Genomic DNA, 16,074 nt, shown 5'->3' with positions numbered 1-16,074 from the left:
GAATACACTAAAATAAATTCTTATTTTATTTTATTTATTGTTGACACAGAGTCTCGTTCTGTCACCCAGACTGGAGTGCAATGATGAGACCTCAGCTCACTGCAACCTCCACCTCCTAGGTTCAAGTGATTCTACCACCGCAGCCTCCCAGGTAGCTGGGACTACAGGCATGCACCACCATGCCCAGCTGATTTTTGTATTTTAAGTAGAGATGGGTTTTCACCATGTTGGCCAGGCTGGTCTTGAACTCCCAACCTCAAATGATCTGCCTACCCTGGCCTCCCAAAAGTGCTGAGATTACAGGTGTGAGCCACTACACCTGGCCTACAATAAATTCTTTCTTCAAAAATTTCTTTAAAATGCCACAAATAAAAGAAGACTTAATATGAGGCTTTTCTATTAAAATAGTAGCAAACTCTATAGTGAATGCATATAATAAAATGCTTATACATATTTACTGAATGTCTATAATAAAATGGTTATAAGATAGTCATCTAGTCACTACCAAACACACTGTATGTTCAATCTGTTAAGTAGAAAAATGTTCTGGAAATAATCACCTCAATAGCATCATCATACATCTTTCTTGCCTCATGGTCTGTTTTATCTGACATCAACCATGCTTTCAGTAAGTATTCATAAAAACTGTCTCCCAGACCGCCAACAGATGTATGGTCTGTAACAAAGGAGAAAACAGAAGGATAGAGGTAAAGGCAAGGGAAGACAAGACAAATAAAGCAATATTTTCAATTATAATGACTCTGTTACAGGTCAATAATTTTAAAATCACACTGACAATCCCATTTCCAACACACTTCAAATTTAGTCCCATAAGTATACACATAATCACTTTCCTCCACATGTGTATCGAATTTTCTAGAAAATCTTTTTTCTCTGGATGTGGTGCTTCACGTACTTAGTAGTCTTTTTCTTGAATTAGTTTGTACACTGTCATAGAGCCAAACTTTTCCAGAATTGATAATTACCTTTTATATATTAATAGCTTTAAATAAATAAGTTACGACTAAATATGAAAGCTCGACTTAAATCGGATGTTAAGCAAAAAGAGCTTACTCTTAAGACATGTTCCTATACAATGGTTAATGGTAATTCCTAAGCCAAAGATAATACATTAAAATACATCTACAAAAAGAAAAAACACCCAAGAATTCCTTTATAATATCACCTTGCATAACATAAATAGCTGTTGACTTCCTACCCTTGATTACTATTTATACAAATTTTAGTACACACAGGCATACCTCAGAGATACAGAAAGTTTGTTTACAGACTACTGCAATGTAGCAAATATGGCAACAAAGTGAGTCACACAAACTTTTTGGTTTCCCAGTAGGTATAAAAGTTGTGTTGACAGCATTGTGTTTAAATAAACAATGTTCATATATTAATTTTAAAAATACTTTATTGCTAAAAATGCAAATGATCATCTGATGCTTTCAGCAAGTCACATTCTTTTTGCTGGTGGAGGGTCTTGCCTTGATGATGGCTGCTGACTCATCAGGGTGGTGGCTGCTGAAGGCTGGGGTTGCTGGGTCAATTTCTTAAAATGAGACAACAATGAAATCTGCTGTATTGAATGATTCTTCCTGTTTGATTTCTCTGTAAGACGAAAGATCTCTCTGTAGCATGTGATGCTGTTTGACAGCATTCTGTCCACAGTAAAAATTCTTTCAAACTTGGAGTCCACTCTCATATCCTGATGCTGCTTTATCAACTAAGTTTACATAATATTCTAAACCTTTGTTGTCATTTCGACAATGTTCATAGCTTCTTCACCAGGAGGAGATTCCATCTCAAGAAACCACTTTCTTTGCTCATCTGTAAGAAGCAACTCCTCATCCATTCAAGTCTTATTCAGTCCTATCTTCAGGCCCCACTTCTAATTCTGGTTCTCTTGCTATTTCCACCATATCTACAGTTACTTCCTCCACTTGAACTTGAACCCCTCAAAATCACCCATGAAGACTGGAATCAAATTCTTCCAAACTCCTGTTAATGTTGATACTTTGACTTCCTCCCATGAACCACAAATGTTCTTAATGGCATCTAGAATAGTGACTCCTTTCCAGAAGGGTTTCCATTTACTTTGCTGAGATCTGTCAGAGGAATCACTATCCATGGCAGCTATAGCCTTATAAAATGCAATCCTTAAATAACAAGACTTGAGAATCTTAATCATTCTTCGACCCATGGGCTGCAAAATGGATGTTGTTAGCAGGCATGAAACCAACATTAATATCCTTGGGCATCTTCACCACAGAAAATGGGTGACCTGGTGCACTGTCAATGAGCAGCAATATTTTGAAAGAGATCTTTTTTGCTTAGCAGTTCCCAACAGTGGGCTTAAAATATTCAGTAAACTCTGCCATCAACAGATGTGCTCTCATCTGAACTTTGTTGTTGCATTACAGACCACACAGGGAGTAAGATGCAGCAAAATTCTTAAAGGCCCTAGGATTTTCAGAATGGTAAATGAGCACTGGCTTCAACTAAAAATCAACAGCTGCATTAGCCCCCAACATTAGCCTGTCCTTGAAAGCCAAGCACTGACTTCTCTTTAGCTATGAGATGGCATCTTCTTCCAGTAGAAACCTGTTTCATCTACATTGAAAATCTGTTGTTTAGTGTAGCCGCCTTCATCAATTAATTTAGTTAGATCTTCAGGATCACATGCTGCAGTTTTTACATAAGCATTTGCTGCCTCACCTGTCACCTTTATGTTTTGGAGGCAGCTTCCTTCTTTAAACTTCATAAACCAACCTTTGTAAGCTTCAAACTCTTCTCCTGATGCTTCCTCACCTCTCTTAGCATTCACAGAATTGAAGAGAGTTAGGGCCTTGCTCTGGATGAGGTTTTGGATTCAGGGAATGTTGCAGATGGTTTGATCTTCTACCCAGACCATTCAGACTTTTCCCATGTCTGCAATATGGCCATTTTGTTTCCTCATTATTCATATGTTCACTGGCATAGCACTTTTAATTTCCTTCAAGAACTTTTCCTTTCCTTTCACAATCTGCCTAACTGGTGCAAGAGGCTTAGCCTTTGGACTCTCTCGGCTTTTGATATGCCTTCCTCACTAAGCTTAATTATATCTAGCTTTTGATGTAAAGTGAGAGACATATGACTCTTTTACTTGGAATAGTTAGAGGCCATTGAAGGATTAATATTGATGCATACTAGGTGTACATTGTAGGGTTATTAATTGGCCTTATATTAATATTGTTGTTTCAAAGAACAGGGAGGCCAAAGGAGAGAGACAGGGAAATGGCCAGTTGGTCGAGCAGTCAGAACACACACAACATAATTTATTAAGTTTGTCATTTTCTATGGGTGCTGTTCATGCTGCCCAAAACAATTACAATAGTAACATCAAAGATCACTGATTACAGATCACTATAAGAGACATAATACTAAGGAAAAAATTTGAAATATTGCAAGAATTACCAAAATGTGACCCAGAGACACAAAGCAAACGCATGCTGTCCAAAAAACGATGCTGATGGATTTGCTCAGCACAAGGTTATCACAGATCTGTAATCTGCAAACACACACACCAACCCTGCAATATCTGTGAAGAGCAGTAAAGCAAAGCATAGAGCTAAGCATATAAACATATGGGTGTGCCTATATTTGTCTGTCCTAGATATACTCTTACTTCATCCCACCTATACTTTTAAACCTATCCAGTTTGACACTACAGCAGCTCCCAAGGCAACCACATTCTTTTATCCTTGACTTTCTACAAACCCTGTCCCATATCGTTGACCTCTGCTTCAAAACTGACATCCTCCTCTCTGCATTAAAAAAAAAAAGTACATTTCTTATAATCCTCATTCATTCATATAGTACTATCCCTGGTTTTTAAATTGGTGAGGAAAAGATAGATTATTCAGTGGTTTATGGCAAAAACTGGCTATCCATTTCGGGGGGAAAAAAAAGCTTACTAATATTCATATATTTAGCTCACGAAATACATTTGTGGATGATTAATGATTTAAAAGTAAAATGCAAAAGAGTAAGTTTCCAGAACAAAATATAAGAATATATCTGGTCTTCCTAAGTAAATGATCTTAAGAAAATACAAACTGAAGGAGTCATAAAGGAACAATGGATAGCTTCATAAGGTAAAGCTAAAAGACAAATAAATCTAAAAGACAAGAAATTGGAGAAGAAATTTGCAACATATGTCATAAGAAAAGGATTATTCTCATAAACGACGACTCCTGACAAGGAGAATTAAAATAGGGCACACAAAATTAACAAAAAAAGAAACATCAATCGATAATTAACATAAGAAAGGATGCCCAATTTCACTAGTGATCAGAGAAAGGCAAATTAAAACAGTGAGATTCCATCTTTGTCTATTAGATCAGCAAACATTTTAAAAGATTGATAATATCCAATGTTGGCAAGATTATCGTTCCCAGTTGCTGAAATTGAAGGACAATTTTGTGGCAGCTAACAAAATTTAACCTAGGAATTGTAGTTCTGGAATTATCCTATAACAATATTTACAGAAATATACAAATATAGATGTAAAAAAAGTTAATCAGAATTATTTTCATTAGTAAAAAACTAAAGATAACCTGAAATGTTTAGGGAGGAGGTTAAGTTACGACATAAACATACTATGGAGGATTGCACAATCATTAAAGAGAATCAGGGTGAGTCTATAATCTGACACTAAAAGATATCTATTATATGCTGTTGAGTTGTGGAGGTGGAGCAAATTTCAGAATTATATATATAGTTTGATACTTCTCAAAATGTGTGTTTAAAGAATGTTGGTGTATACACAGAAAAGATTTTATCTCAAACTCCTGGACTCAAGCAATGCTCTAAGGAAGGAGACCTTCAATATTAACTTTAGACACTTATAATTATCTAAATACCTGTAACTTATATAATTAAAAACCATCTTGTGTTGTAGAAAGTAACAAATGGGGGAAAAGAGCTATCATTCACCTTAGGCAATATGTCTGCTAATACTCCCATAATTCACTTTCACCTCATCTCAAATGCTATTACTTCTCACTTTTTTATTTAATGCTAAGTATATAATTTTGATGTCTACAAATGTATACACCAACAAAGCCACTAAGATAAAACTATAGAACATTTCTGGCATCATAAAAGTTTTCCTAATGTGGCCTTCACAGTCAATACCAAATGATACCATTTTTTTCTAATTTCTATTATCACCATAAATTTGTTTTGCCAGGTTTTGAACTTTATATAAAATGGCCATTTGCAGCCAGGTGTGGTGGCTCACACCTGTAATCCCAGTACTTTGGGAGGCTGAGGTGATAGGATCACTTGAGGTCAGGGGTTCCAGACCAGCCTGGCCAACATGGTGAAACCTCATCTCTACTAAAAATACAAAAATTAGCCAGGCATGGTGGCGCACGCCTGTAATCCCAGCCACTTGGGAGGCTGAGGCATGAGAATACCTTGAATCCGGGAGGCAGAGGTTGCAGTGAGCCGAGACTGCAACACTGTACTCCAGTATGGGCAATAAAGTGAGACTCTGTCTCAAGGGAAAAAAAAAAAAAAAAAAGCCATCTGCTTTCAACTAAGATTAGTTTAATGATGTTCTTTATTTTCCATCTAAATATCTAAAAGGACACCTCTGCTTTATGAAAGCTTCCTGAATCTCAAAGATTAAGTGGCTGGGTATTACAGAAGTCACTTGGAGGAGCAGAAGACAGGGCAATAATAAGATGTCTTATTCTACATTTCAGATAGCACAAGAAATTCACAATTAAATTTTGAATAGCTTTCCATACTCATCATACTTACATTTAATAAGTTTATAATGATGGATTTATATAATATAGTTAGAAGCCAAATTAATTCTAACAAATTGACACATTTTATAATCACAAAAAATCATAAAAGTTAACATATAACTTGTAAAATATTAAAACAATACCAAAATGAAGAGATAGGGAGAGTTCCTTATACTTAATGGGCATTTGGGATGGGGTAAAGGTTAGTGGTACCTTTTGGGCACATGTTTTGGTAATGTACAAGAGAGCAGTGATTTTACATTTGAAGAGGAACTATTTTAAAACATTTATGTATCAAAACAACTATGACAAAATATTCCCATCAATATTACAACCTCAATTTTGCGGTTAAGTCAAAATGTACTGACTCATTCAGTGACATTACCATCTTATCAGCTGCCCAGTCTTTTCTTAGACATCAACTGTGTAAAATCATGCTGCATTTTGGTTGTCCTTATGTTTTAACTATGACTTTCTTGTATAGCTTTTCGTTTTCTCCAGATTTTCTAACTGGTTTCCTATTGTGTCCCATCACTTTCCCTAATCATTTATTGTATCCTAGCCTATCAACCATGTTACTTATACTGAGTCACCCCTCGCTCCTTACTACCCTAGAGACCTTCCTCCCAATCTGGTCATTTACTAGGCATAGTCCACAGCTGTCATCTTGTCACTTCTCTTTTCTTGCTTTCCAGAGTTATGCCTATTGCTTCTTCAGTCCTATGTCTTTGTCTATACCTGCTTTACTGAATCACATTCTGAAATAACTTCCCACAAAAAAAGTGTGTGGGATGTAAACCTTTTCATCTGAAAATGTCATTGTTATGCTCTCTCATTTAATTTTATTTCATATGGGTATCAAATTCAAGGTTGGAAATAATTTTCCCCCAGAGCTTCTTGAAAGTACCATTCTAATACCTTCTAACATCCAGTATAATTGATAAGAAATCTGATGTTGTTTTTTAATAGGCTTAATATGTTCCCAATCTTACTTCCTCACACTCAGGTCTCTTCTCTGAGGTTGATAATCTTCACTTAAACATTGATTAAATTTAGGTACAGTCTTTTTTTATTTGTTTGTTCTGACAGTCATTGTACTAGGCACTTTTCAAACTACAGATCAGTATCTTTCAGCTCTGGGAAAAATCTTTTCTATTTCTTTGATATTTTCTGTATTCCACTTTTTCAGTTATTTCCTCTGAAATGCTCATTAATTGGAAATTGAACCTCCTGGACTGAGTTTCTATTATTCTCTTCTCTCAAATTTTAGTCTTTTAGTCTTCCTGTATATTCCAGGAACTTTATTAAATCAATAATATCTTTAGTCTCGTCACTGAAGCTTTAACGTCAGCAATCATACTTTTAATCTGAACTCTTTTTTCATTCTCTAATTGCTTCCTTTTCACAGTATCCTATTTTTATTCTATGAATATACCTCCTCCAAGTTATTTGACTCAAATGGAGAATTAAAAATGTTTATAGAATTGTCTCCTGTGGGATCCCTTTTTTGACTATAAATATTTTTTACTGTGAAATTTAACATGTGTACAGAAAAGTATATAAAACAGAAATGTTCTCCTTATTATAGAGAACCTTTGTATAACCCACAGTCAGAACAATACCTTCCACGTATCCCACAAAATCATAATTCCCACCCACCAAAAAAGTAACCAATATCTTAACTTTTGGGGTAACTACTTCTTGGAATTTTTAATACATTTACCATCTGATACCCTCTCCCAATTACTATGAGCTTATTTTGCCTATTGGTATATGTAATATATTAATTAAATGTAACTGTATTCTCACGTCCAGCTTCTATAGTTCAAGATTCAACCATGTTGTTATATGTAACTATGTATCATTTATTTCCACTTCTGTATGATATCCCACTGTAGTAGTCAACCATTATTTAATTATCCATGCTTAAGAATAAAGTTCTGGGTAGCTAGTGTGGGTTTCCTCTATTGAATAGCAGCTGTTCCTCCACTGAGTAGACCTAATTGTCACTAATTCTATCCTGAGTGCGGATACTGACTGGATGCTTTCTATGTAGAATGCTTTGAGGAAGGATGGGCTAACTGGTAGGCTTTGTTTCAGAATCAGGAATGGATACTGTGGGACTGTGGACCTGGTTAAATTTCAGAATGAAGGGAGACTTTATTTTGGGAAACAAACCTCCATGTTGAAAGCTTTAACTTCCCTCAATGAAATCATGAGGTTTTTAAAAAGAGAGAGCTGTATAGTTATTCCTAGTGGTAAATACCAGGGATGGAGGTGGCACATAAGGATTTCAGGTAGAGCCCATGTTCCATATAATGACCTTGAATAAATATCTGGTTTTTGTTGTACTTTTCATATATTTGTTTACTTGTATTGGTTGTTTATGAACCCAAAATCTCTCTGGGATTCCATCAGTTACCTTTCCTGTAGTCCCTCTGTAGCCATTCCCAGCCACTCTATGTTCTGCAAATTTGTTGAAATATATTGTCCATTATTACCTCCCCTTTGCCTTCAAATCTGTTTATTAGTATGAGTTTATGCCTATCTATAAATATTTCTCTACTTTCATTTCATTATGGTCTCAAGAAAGATGACTGGCCACAGTGGTGACGTTATAGTGCAATCTTCTTCCATGAAGCAGAAGTACTACTATAACTTTATCAAGTTCGCTACTTCTTTGATAACTGCAATTAGTTAATACTATACATGTTTAAATTCTTATTCCTCTGTCTCATAATCTGCTCCCATTGTTTGTCCTATCATGAATAAAAACCAAAGCACATGGAAGCTAAAGGAATCTTGGTTTAATTTCTGTATTTCTTTATGGTATGGAACTTGTAAGTTTATAACCACTTTGTTATTCAAGATGATTTTACATAGAAAACCTTTTTAAAATGTGTTGCACAGAAAAACCTTTTAAAAATCAAAAAACATTTATCCTTGAACACAGATTTGAACTGCATGGGTCCACTATATATGAATTTTTAAAAATAAATATATTGAAATGATCTTTAAGATTTGCAACAACGTGGAAAAACTCAGAAAAGCCACAAGGCCTAGAAATAGAGAAAATATTAAGAAAGAGTTGAATGTGTCACGAATGAATAACAGATGTGTAGATACTAGTCTATTTTACCATTTAGTATCATGAAATCTATTATAAAAAGTTAAAATATATCAAAACTTACATATACACAGACAAACATGGTGCCATTGATAGTTAAGAGAAATGTAAACAAATGTAAAGATGCAGTATTAAATCATAAATGTATAAGATTAATTGTAGTACATACTTCACTACTGTAATAATTTCACAGACACCTCTTGTTGCCATGCAGTGAGCTCAAGGGTTATAAATATCAACTTAAAACAACCTGTGACACTAATCATCTCCGTGTCTTCAGTAAACTGCGTATTGCAGTAAAAAGTGATTTCTCGTGGTTCTTGTGTATTTTTCATTGTGTTCGGCACAGTAGTCTAAACCTTGAATAACACCATGGGACCCATATGAAGTGCCACTAGCAATCTGAAAGTGCTCCAAAGAAGCAAAGAAAAGTCATGATAAAAGAAAAAGTTGAACTGCTTGATTTGTACCATAGATTGAGGTTTGCCACTGTGGTTGCCACCATTTCAGACAGACTAGTCATCTTGGAAACAGACAACATAAATTTACGCATCAATAAATAAAGTACAGTACTGTGCATGCATTTTCTCTTCCTTATGATTTTCCTCATGACATTTTATTTTCTCTGGCTTACTTTAAGAATACAGTATATAATAAATAAAACATACAAAATATGTACTAGTTGACTTGATAAGACTTCTGGGTCAACAGTAGGCTATTAGTAGTTAACTTTTGGAGGAGTCAAAAGTCATATGTGAAGTTTTAATTACACAACAGGTTGGTGACGCTAACCCCCCTGTGTTGTTCAAGGGTCAACTGTAGTTATATAATGATTCTTTGTCAAGACACTCTTAAAAGTTCATGCAAAATCCCACCCCATAGCTGAAACACATACCAATGATAAAAGACTAAATATTAAAAATATATAGCCATATTCGAAAACAAAGTAACATCTGCAGTCAAGAAGAAATACAAAGAAATTCATAGTGTCAAAGGCAGAAGTTTCTATTTCTTGAAAATGAAGTAAACAAAGACATCTAGGAGTTTATTTCCTGCAAGGTAGGAAAAGCATTCAAAGCACTCAGTTGTGGTGAAGACTCTGGTTATAAAAAGTTATTTTCCTAAACTACAAGGAAGCAGCAGAAACAGCTACACAAGACCTTGGATGAATTGTTATATATTTTGGGAATGTGTAATATCTTCAAGAGAAAAGAGAACTGTGATTCCAGTATAAAAACTACTAAGTTCTGAACTGATGAACCTGTGAAAGTAATAATAAAACTAAAAGTAGGGAAAAGTTAGTGAGGGGAGTCGTGAGAGAAATATACATCTTATGAAGCTCTGACTCAAGATAAGCTTGCAAATGAAAATTCCAGTGCCCATGAGAAAAACTAAAATAAGGAAAGAACTGCTAAGAAATTCAACTATACAAACAGAGAATTCACTGTATTTTTTTTAAAAGCAAATAATGGAGCAACCTTTTCAAAAGAAGTTTAAAATTAGTATATTTTGGTGTCCTAAGGAAACAAAGAAAATCTATAAAGCAAAACGGATAAAATTACATTGAGAAATTGGCAAATATAAAAGATTTTAATACATCTACTTTAAAACAGATAGATCAGAAAAAAAATCAGATAATGAATCTGAAAAGTCTTACTTAATATTCTAAGAAACATGAATTAAAGAAAATTAACTCTCTGGTAAACTATTTGCAACTTCCCAGCAGACACTAATTTCACTGGCTTAAGCTTCTTTAAATGCCCTACAGTACCTAGCACAATTCTGATAGTAATGTATGCTTATACACAATTATAATTAACAGCTAAATTTCTATTTTCTAGTATAAGTAACATTTCAATTATAACTTTGAAGGTACTTTTTGTTTTTTCTAAATCAACTGGACCGGGGCTGGGCACAATGGCTCACGCCTGTAATCCCAGCACCTTGGGAGGCCGAGGCAGGCGGATCACAAGGTCAGCAGATCGAGACCATCCTGGCCAACATGGTGAAACCCTGTCTCTACTAAAATGCAAAAAAATTAGCCAGGCGTGGTGGCGCACAAGTGTAGTCCCAGCTACTCGGGAGGCTGAGGCAGGGGAATAACTTGAACTCAGGAGGTGGAGGTTGCAGTGAGCTGAGATCGCACCATTGCACTCCAGCCTGATAGAGTGAGACTTCATCTCAAAAAAAAAAAAAAAAAAAAAAAAAAATCAACTGGACTGTATTTCTTTAAAAAACAAATGCATTTTTATACTCTCACTCTTTTTGAAAACAAATAATGGATTATGGAATAAATACTAATACCTAGCATAATACCAAATACAAGTTCAACAAAAACAAGGGGTTGGTGACTCTAACTCCCCTGTGTTGTTCAAGGGTCAACTGTAGTTACACAATGATTCTTTATATAATCATACATGCTGAATGAATGTATTAAATAATATCTGAAGTACTAATTCTTTCAAGTTTTAATAAAATTTCCATGTATGCATTTTTAAACACTTTCCTAACTCCCCATTACTAAAATTGTACTACATTCAATTATTTGCATTAAATATCCATTATGAAGATAATTTTTAAAAACTAATAAGATCTCATTCATGTAGATTATCAGAAAAATGCATAAAAATCTTGATTTAAAGATCCCCTTTTGGAGTTTTTAAATATTCTGTAAATGTTATCTTTGTGCCTAGAGCTTTTACATTTTCCACATAAAATATTTCATACCACTCAGTTGACTGTAATAAGAATGTATCTTACAGAAATACTTGAATGCACAATTCCATTCTGCTCCTCTCTCAAGAGTCTGAATTTAAATGTTGCTTCTTTTTCATAATCTACTTGCTCCTTAATCCCCCACATTCTGGCTTCAGCCTAAACCCAAGTCCTAATATATCAAATACATTTTAAGCATGGGAAGAAAATCATTAGATTATACAAGAAGTAACAAGGTTGAACTGATAAGGGGTAATATTGAACTGAAGGTCTAAATTAACTAAGGATAATAAGAAATGAAGAAACAGATTTATGTGTTACTAACAACGTAGAAACAGTGGACTGGTATCTGGTCAGACTGTCAGGTTTTTGGCACAGGCCAGGAAGACTATGTAGAATGTGGGTGAAATAAGAAATTAAGAGGAGAAAGTGTTAAAGCAAAGATACTGAACTCAACTTTGTATATATGGAGTTTAAAGTACCACAAAATACTCAGACACAAATATCCTGTACATGTACAGATAGAAGTTCATAACTCAAGAAAGATCAGTAATGAAACACTGATTAACATGGGGGAGAATTTTTTTTTTTTTGAGAAGAAGTCTCACTCTGTTGCCCAGGCTGGAGTGCAGTGGCGCAATCTCGGCTCACTGCAAGCTCCGCCTCCTGGGTTCACGCCATTCTCCTGCCTCAGCCTCCCGAGTAGCTGGGACTACAAATGCCTGCCACCACACCCGGCTAATTTTTTGTATTTTTAATAGGGACGGGGTTTCACCATGTTAGCCAGGATGGTCTCGATCTCCTGACCTCGGGATCCACCTGCCTTGGCCTCCCAAAGTGCTGGGATTACAGGTGTGAGACACCGCGCCCAGCCAGAATTTATTTTTAAAACAGCAAAATAGCACACACTCTATTGCATATCTCTCTGCTTTACCGTTAGAGTTGCTGATAACTATGTTGTTTGTTTAAACAACCCTTTAAAAATATAAAAACCACTGGTAGTTTTGAAGATGGCTGAATAGGAACAGCTTTGGTCTGCAGCTCCCAGCGTGATCGATGCAGAAGACGGGTGATTTCTGCATTTCCAACTGAGGTACCTGGTTTATCTTATTGGGAGGGCAAGCTGAAGTGGGTGGGGCATTGCCTCACCCGGGAAGCACAAGGGGTCAGGGGATTTCCCTTTCCTAGCCAAGGGACGCCACGACAGACTACCTGGAAAACCAGACATTCCCACCCAAATACTGCACTTTTCCCAAGGTCTTAGCAAGCGGCAGACAAGGAGATTCTCTCCTGTGCCTGGCTTGGTGGGTCCCACGCCCTCGGAGCCTTGATCACTGCTAGTGCAGTAGTCTGAGATCAAACTGAGAGGCAGCAGCCTGGCTGGGGGAGTGGTGTCCACCCTTGCTGAGGCTTGAGTAGGTAAACAAAGCAGCCAGGAAGCTCGAATTGGGAGGAGTCCACTGCAGCTCAACAAGGTCTACTGCCTCTAGACTCCACCTCTGTGGGCAGGGCATAGCTAAACAACAGGTAGCAAACAACTTTTGCAGACTTAAACGTCCCTGGTCTGACAGCTCTGAAAAGAACAGTGGTTCTCCCAGCATGGCGTTTGAGCTCTGAGAACACACAGACGGCCTCCTCAAGTGGGTCCCTAACCCCCATGTAGCCTAACTGGGAGACACCTCCCAGGAGGGGCCGACAGACACCTCAAATAGACAGGTGCCCCTCTGGGACGAAGATTCCAGAGGAAGGATCAGGCAGCAGTATTTGCTGTTCTGCAGCTTTCGCTGGTGATACCCAGGCAAACAGGGTCTCGAGTGGATCTCCAGCAAACTCCAACAGAAATGAAGCTGAGGGACCTGTTAGAAGGAAAACTAACAAACAGAATAGAATAGCATCAACCTCAACAAAAAGGTCATCTACACCAAAACCCCATCTGTAGGTCACCAACATCAAACACCAAAGGTAGATAAAACCACAAAGGTGGGAAGAAACCAGAGCAGAAAAGCTGAAACTTCTAAAAATCAGAGCACTTCTCCTCCAAAGGATCACAGCTCCTCACCAGCAACAGAAAAAAGCTGGACAGAGAATGACTTTGACAAGTTGACAGGAGGCGGCTTCAGAAGGTTGGTAGTAACAAACTCCTCAGAGCTAAAGGAGGATGTACAAACCTATTGCAAGAAAGTTAAAAACCTTGAAAAAAGATTAGACAAATGGCTGACTAGAAAAAACAGTGTAGAGAAGACCTTAAATAACTGGATGGAGCTGAAAATCATGGCACGAGAACTTTGTGATGCAAACACAAGCTTCAATAACCGATTCAATCAAGTAGAAGAAAGGGTATCAGTGATTGAAGATGAAATTAACGAAATAAAGCAAGAAGACAAGGTTAGAGAAGAAAAGTAAAAAGAAATGAACAAAGCCTCCAAGAAATATGGGACTATGTGAAAAGACCAAATCTACATTTGACTGGTATACCTGAAAGTGATGGGGAGAATGGAACCAAGTTTGAAAACACTCCTCAGGATATTATCCAGGAGAACTTCCCCAACCTAGCAAGGCAGGCCAACATTCAAATTCAGGAAATACAGAGACCACCACAAATATACTCCTCGAGAAGAGCAACCCCAAGACACATTATTGTCAGATTCACCAAAGTTGGAATGAACGAAAAAGGGTTAAGGGCAGCCAGAGAGAAAGGTCCAGTTACCCGCAAAGGGAAGTCCATCAGACTAACAGCGGATCTCTCAGCAGAAACCCTACAAGCCAGAAGAGAGTGGGGGCCAATATTCAACATTCTTAAAGAAAAGAATTTTCAACCGAGATTTTCATATCCCGCCAAACTAAGCTTCCTAAGTGAAGGAAAAATAAAATCCTTTAAAGACAAGCAAATGCTCAGAGATTCTGTCACCACCAGGCCTGCCTTACAAGAACTACTGAAGGAAGCACTAAACATGGAAAGAAATAACTGGCACCAGCCACTGCAAAAACATGCCAAATTGTAAAGACCATTGACACTACGAAGAAACTACATCAATTCATGGGCAAAATAACCAGTGAACATCATAATGACAGGATCAAGTTCACAGATAACAATATTAACCTTAAATGTAAATGGGCTAAATGCCCCCAATTAAAAGATATAGACTGGAAAATTGGATAAAGAGTCAAGATCCATCAGTGTACTGTATTCACAAGACCCATCTCATGTGCAGAGACACACATAGGCACAAATTAAAGGGATGGAGGAAGATCTACCAAGCAAATGGAAAGCAAAAAAGCAGGGGTTGCAATCCTAGTCTCTGATAAAACAGACTTTAAACCAATGAAAATCAAAAGAGACAAAGAAGGCCATTACATAATGGAAAAGGGATCAATTCAACAAGAAGAGCTAACTCTCCTAAACATATATGCATCCAATACAGGAGCACTCAGATTCATAAAGCAAGTCCTTAGAGACCTACAAAGAGACTTAGACTCACACATAATAATATTGGGAGATTTTAACATCCCACTGTCAATATTAGACAGATCAACGAGACAGAAGGTTAACAAGGATATCCAGGACTTGAACTCAGCTCTGCACCAAGCAAACCTAATATAAATCTACAGAACTCTTCACCCCAAATCAACAGACTATACATTCTTCTCAACACTACATCACACTTATTCCAAAATTGACCACAGAGTTGGAAGTAAAGAACTCCTCAGCAAATGTGAAAGAAGAGAAATCACAACAAACTGTCTCTCAGACCACAGTGCAATCCAATTAGAACTCAGGATTAAGAAACTCACTCAAAACCACACAACTATATGGAAATTGAATAACCTGCTCCTGAATGACTATCGGGTAAATAACAAAATGAAGGAAGAAATAAAGATGTTCTTTGAAGCCAATGAGAACAAAGATACAGTGTACCAGAATCTCTGGGACACATTTAAAGCAGTGTGTAGAGGGAAATTTATAGCACTAACTGTCCACAAGAGAAAGCAGGAAAGATCTAAAATTGACACCCCAACATCACAATTAAAAGAACTAGAGAAGCAAAAGCAAACAAATTCAAAAGCTAGCAGAAGGCAAGAAATAACTAAGCTCAGAGCAAAACTGAAAGACATAGAGACACAAAAAACCTTTCAAAAAAATCAAGGAATCCAGGAGCTGGTTTTTTGAAAAGATCAACAAAATTGATAGACCGCTAGCAAGACTAATAAAGAAATGAGAGAAGAATCAAATAGACACAATAAAAAAGATAAAGGGGATATCATCACCGATTCCACAGAAATAGAAACTACCATCAGAGAATACTATAAACACCTCTATGCAAATAAACTAGAAAATCTAGAAGAAATGGATAAATTCCTGGACACATACACCCTCCTAAGACTAAACCAGGAAGAAGTTGAATCTCTGAATAGACCAATAAC

At 36.6% G+C, this 16,074-nt stretch overlaps 1 protein-coding gene across 2 annotated transcripts in view; it reads right to left on the bottom strand.

Annotated features, from left to right (window-relative positions):
• The window catches only part of MAN1A2 (mannosidase, alpha, class 1A, member 2), a 179,153-nt gene that overhangs the window by 34,957 nt on the left and 128,122 nt on the right, over positions 1-16,074 (bottom strand). For both annotated transcript variants that reach the window (XM_012000852.1, XM_012000851.1), the window contains exon 9: positions 561-676. In XM_012000852.1, coding sequence (XP_011856242.1) covers positions 561-676 — 116 coding nt within the window. The remainder of the gene's footprint in view (positions 1-560; positions 677-16,074) is intronic.

This window comes from Mandrillus leucophaeus, unplaced genomic scaffold (genome assembly GCF_000951045.1).
Source record: "Mandrillus leucophaeus isolate KB7577 unplaced genomic scaffold, Mleu.le_1.0 Scaffold64, whole genome shotgun sequence".
NCBI classification, from domain to species: domain Eukaryota; kingdom Metazoa; phylum Chordata; class Mammalia; order Primates; family Cercopithecidae; genus Mandrillus; species Mandrillus leucophaeus.
Note: the sequence above shows the minus strand (reverse complement) of the source record. Positions and strands in the feature narration are given on the sequence as shown.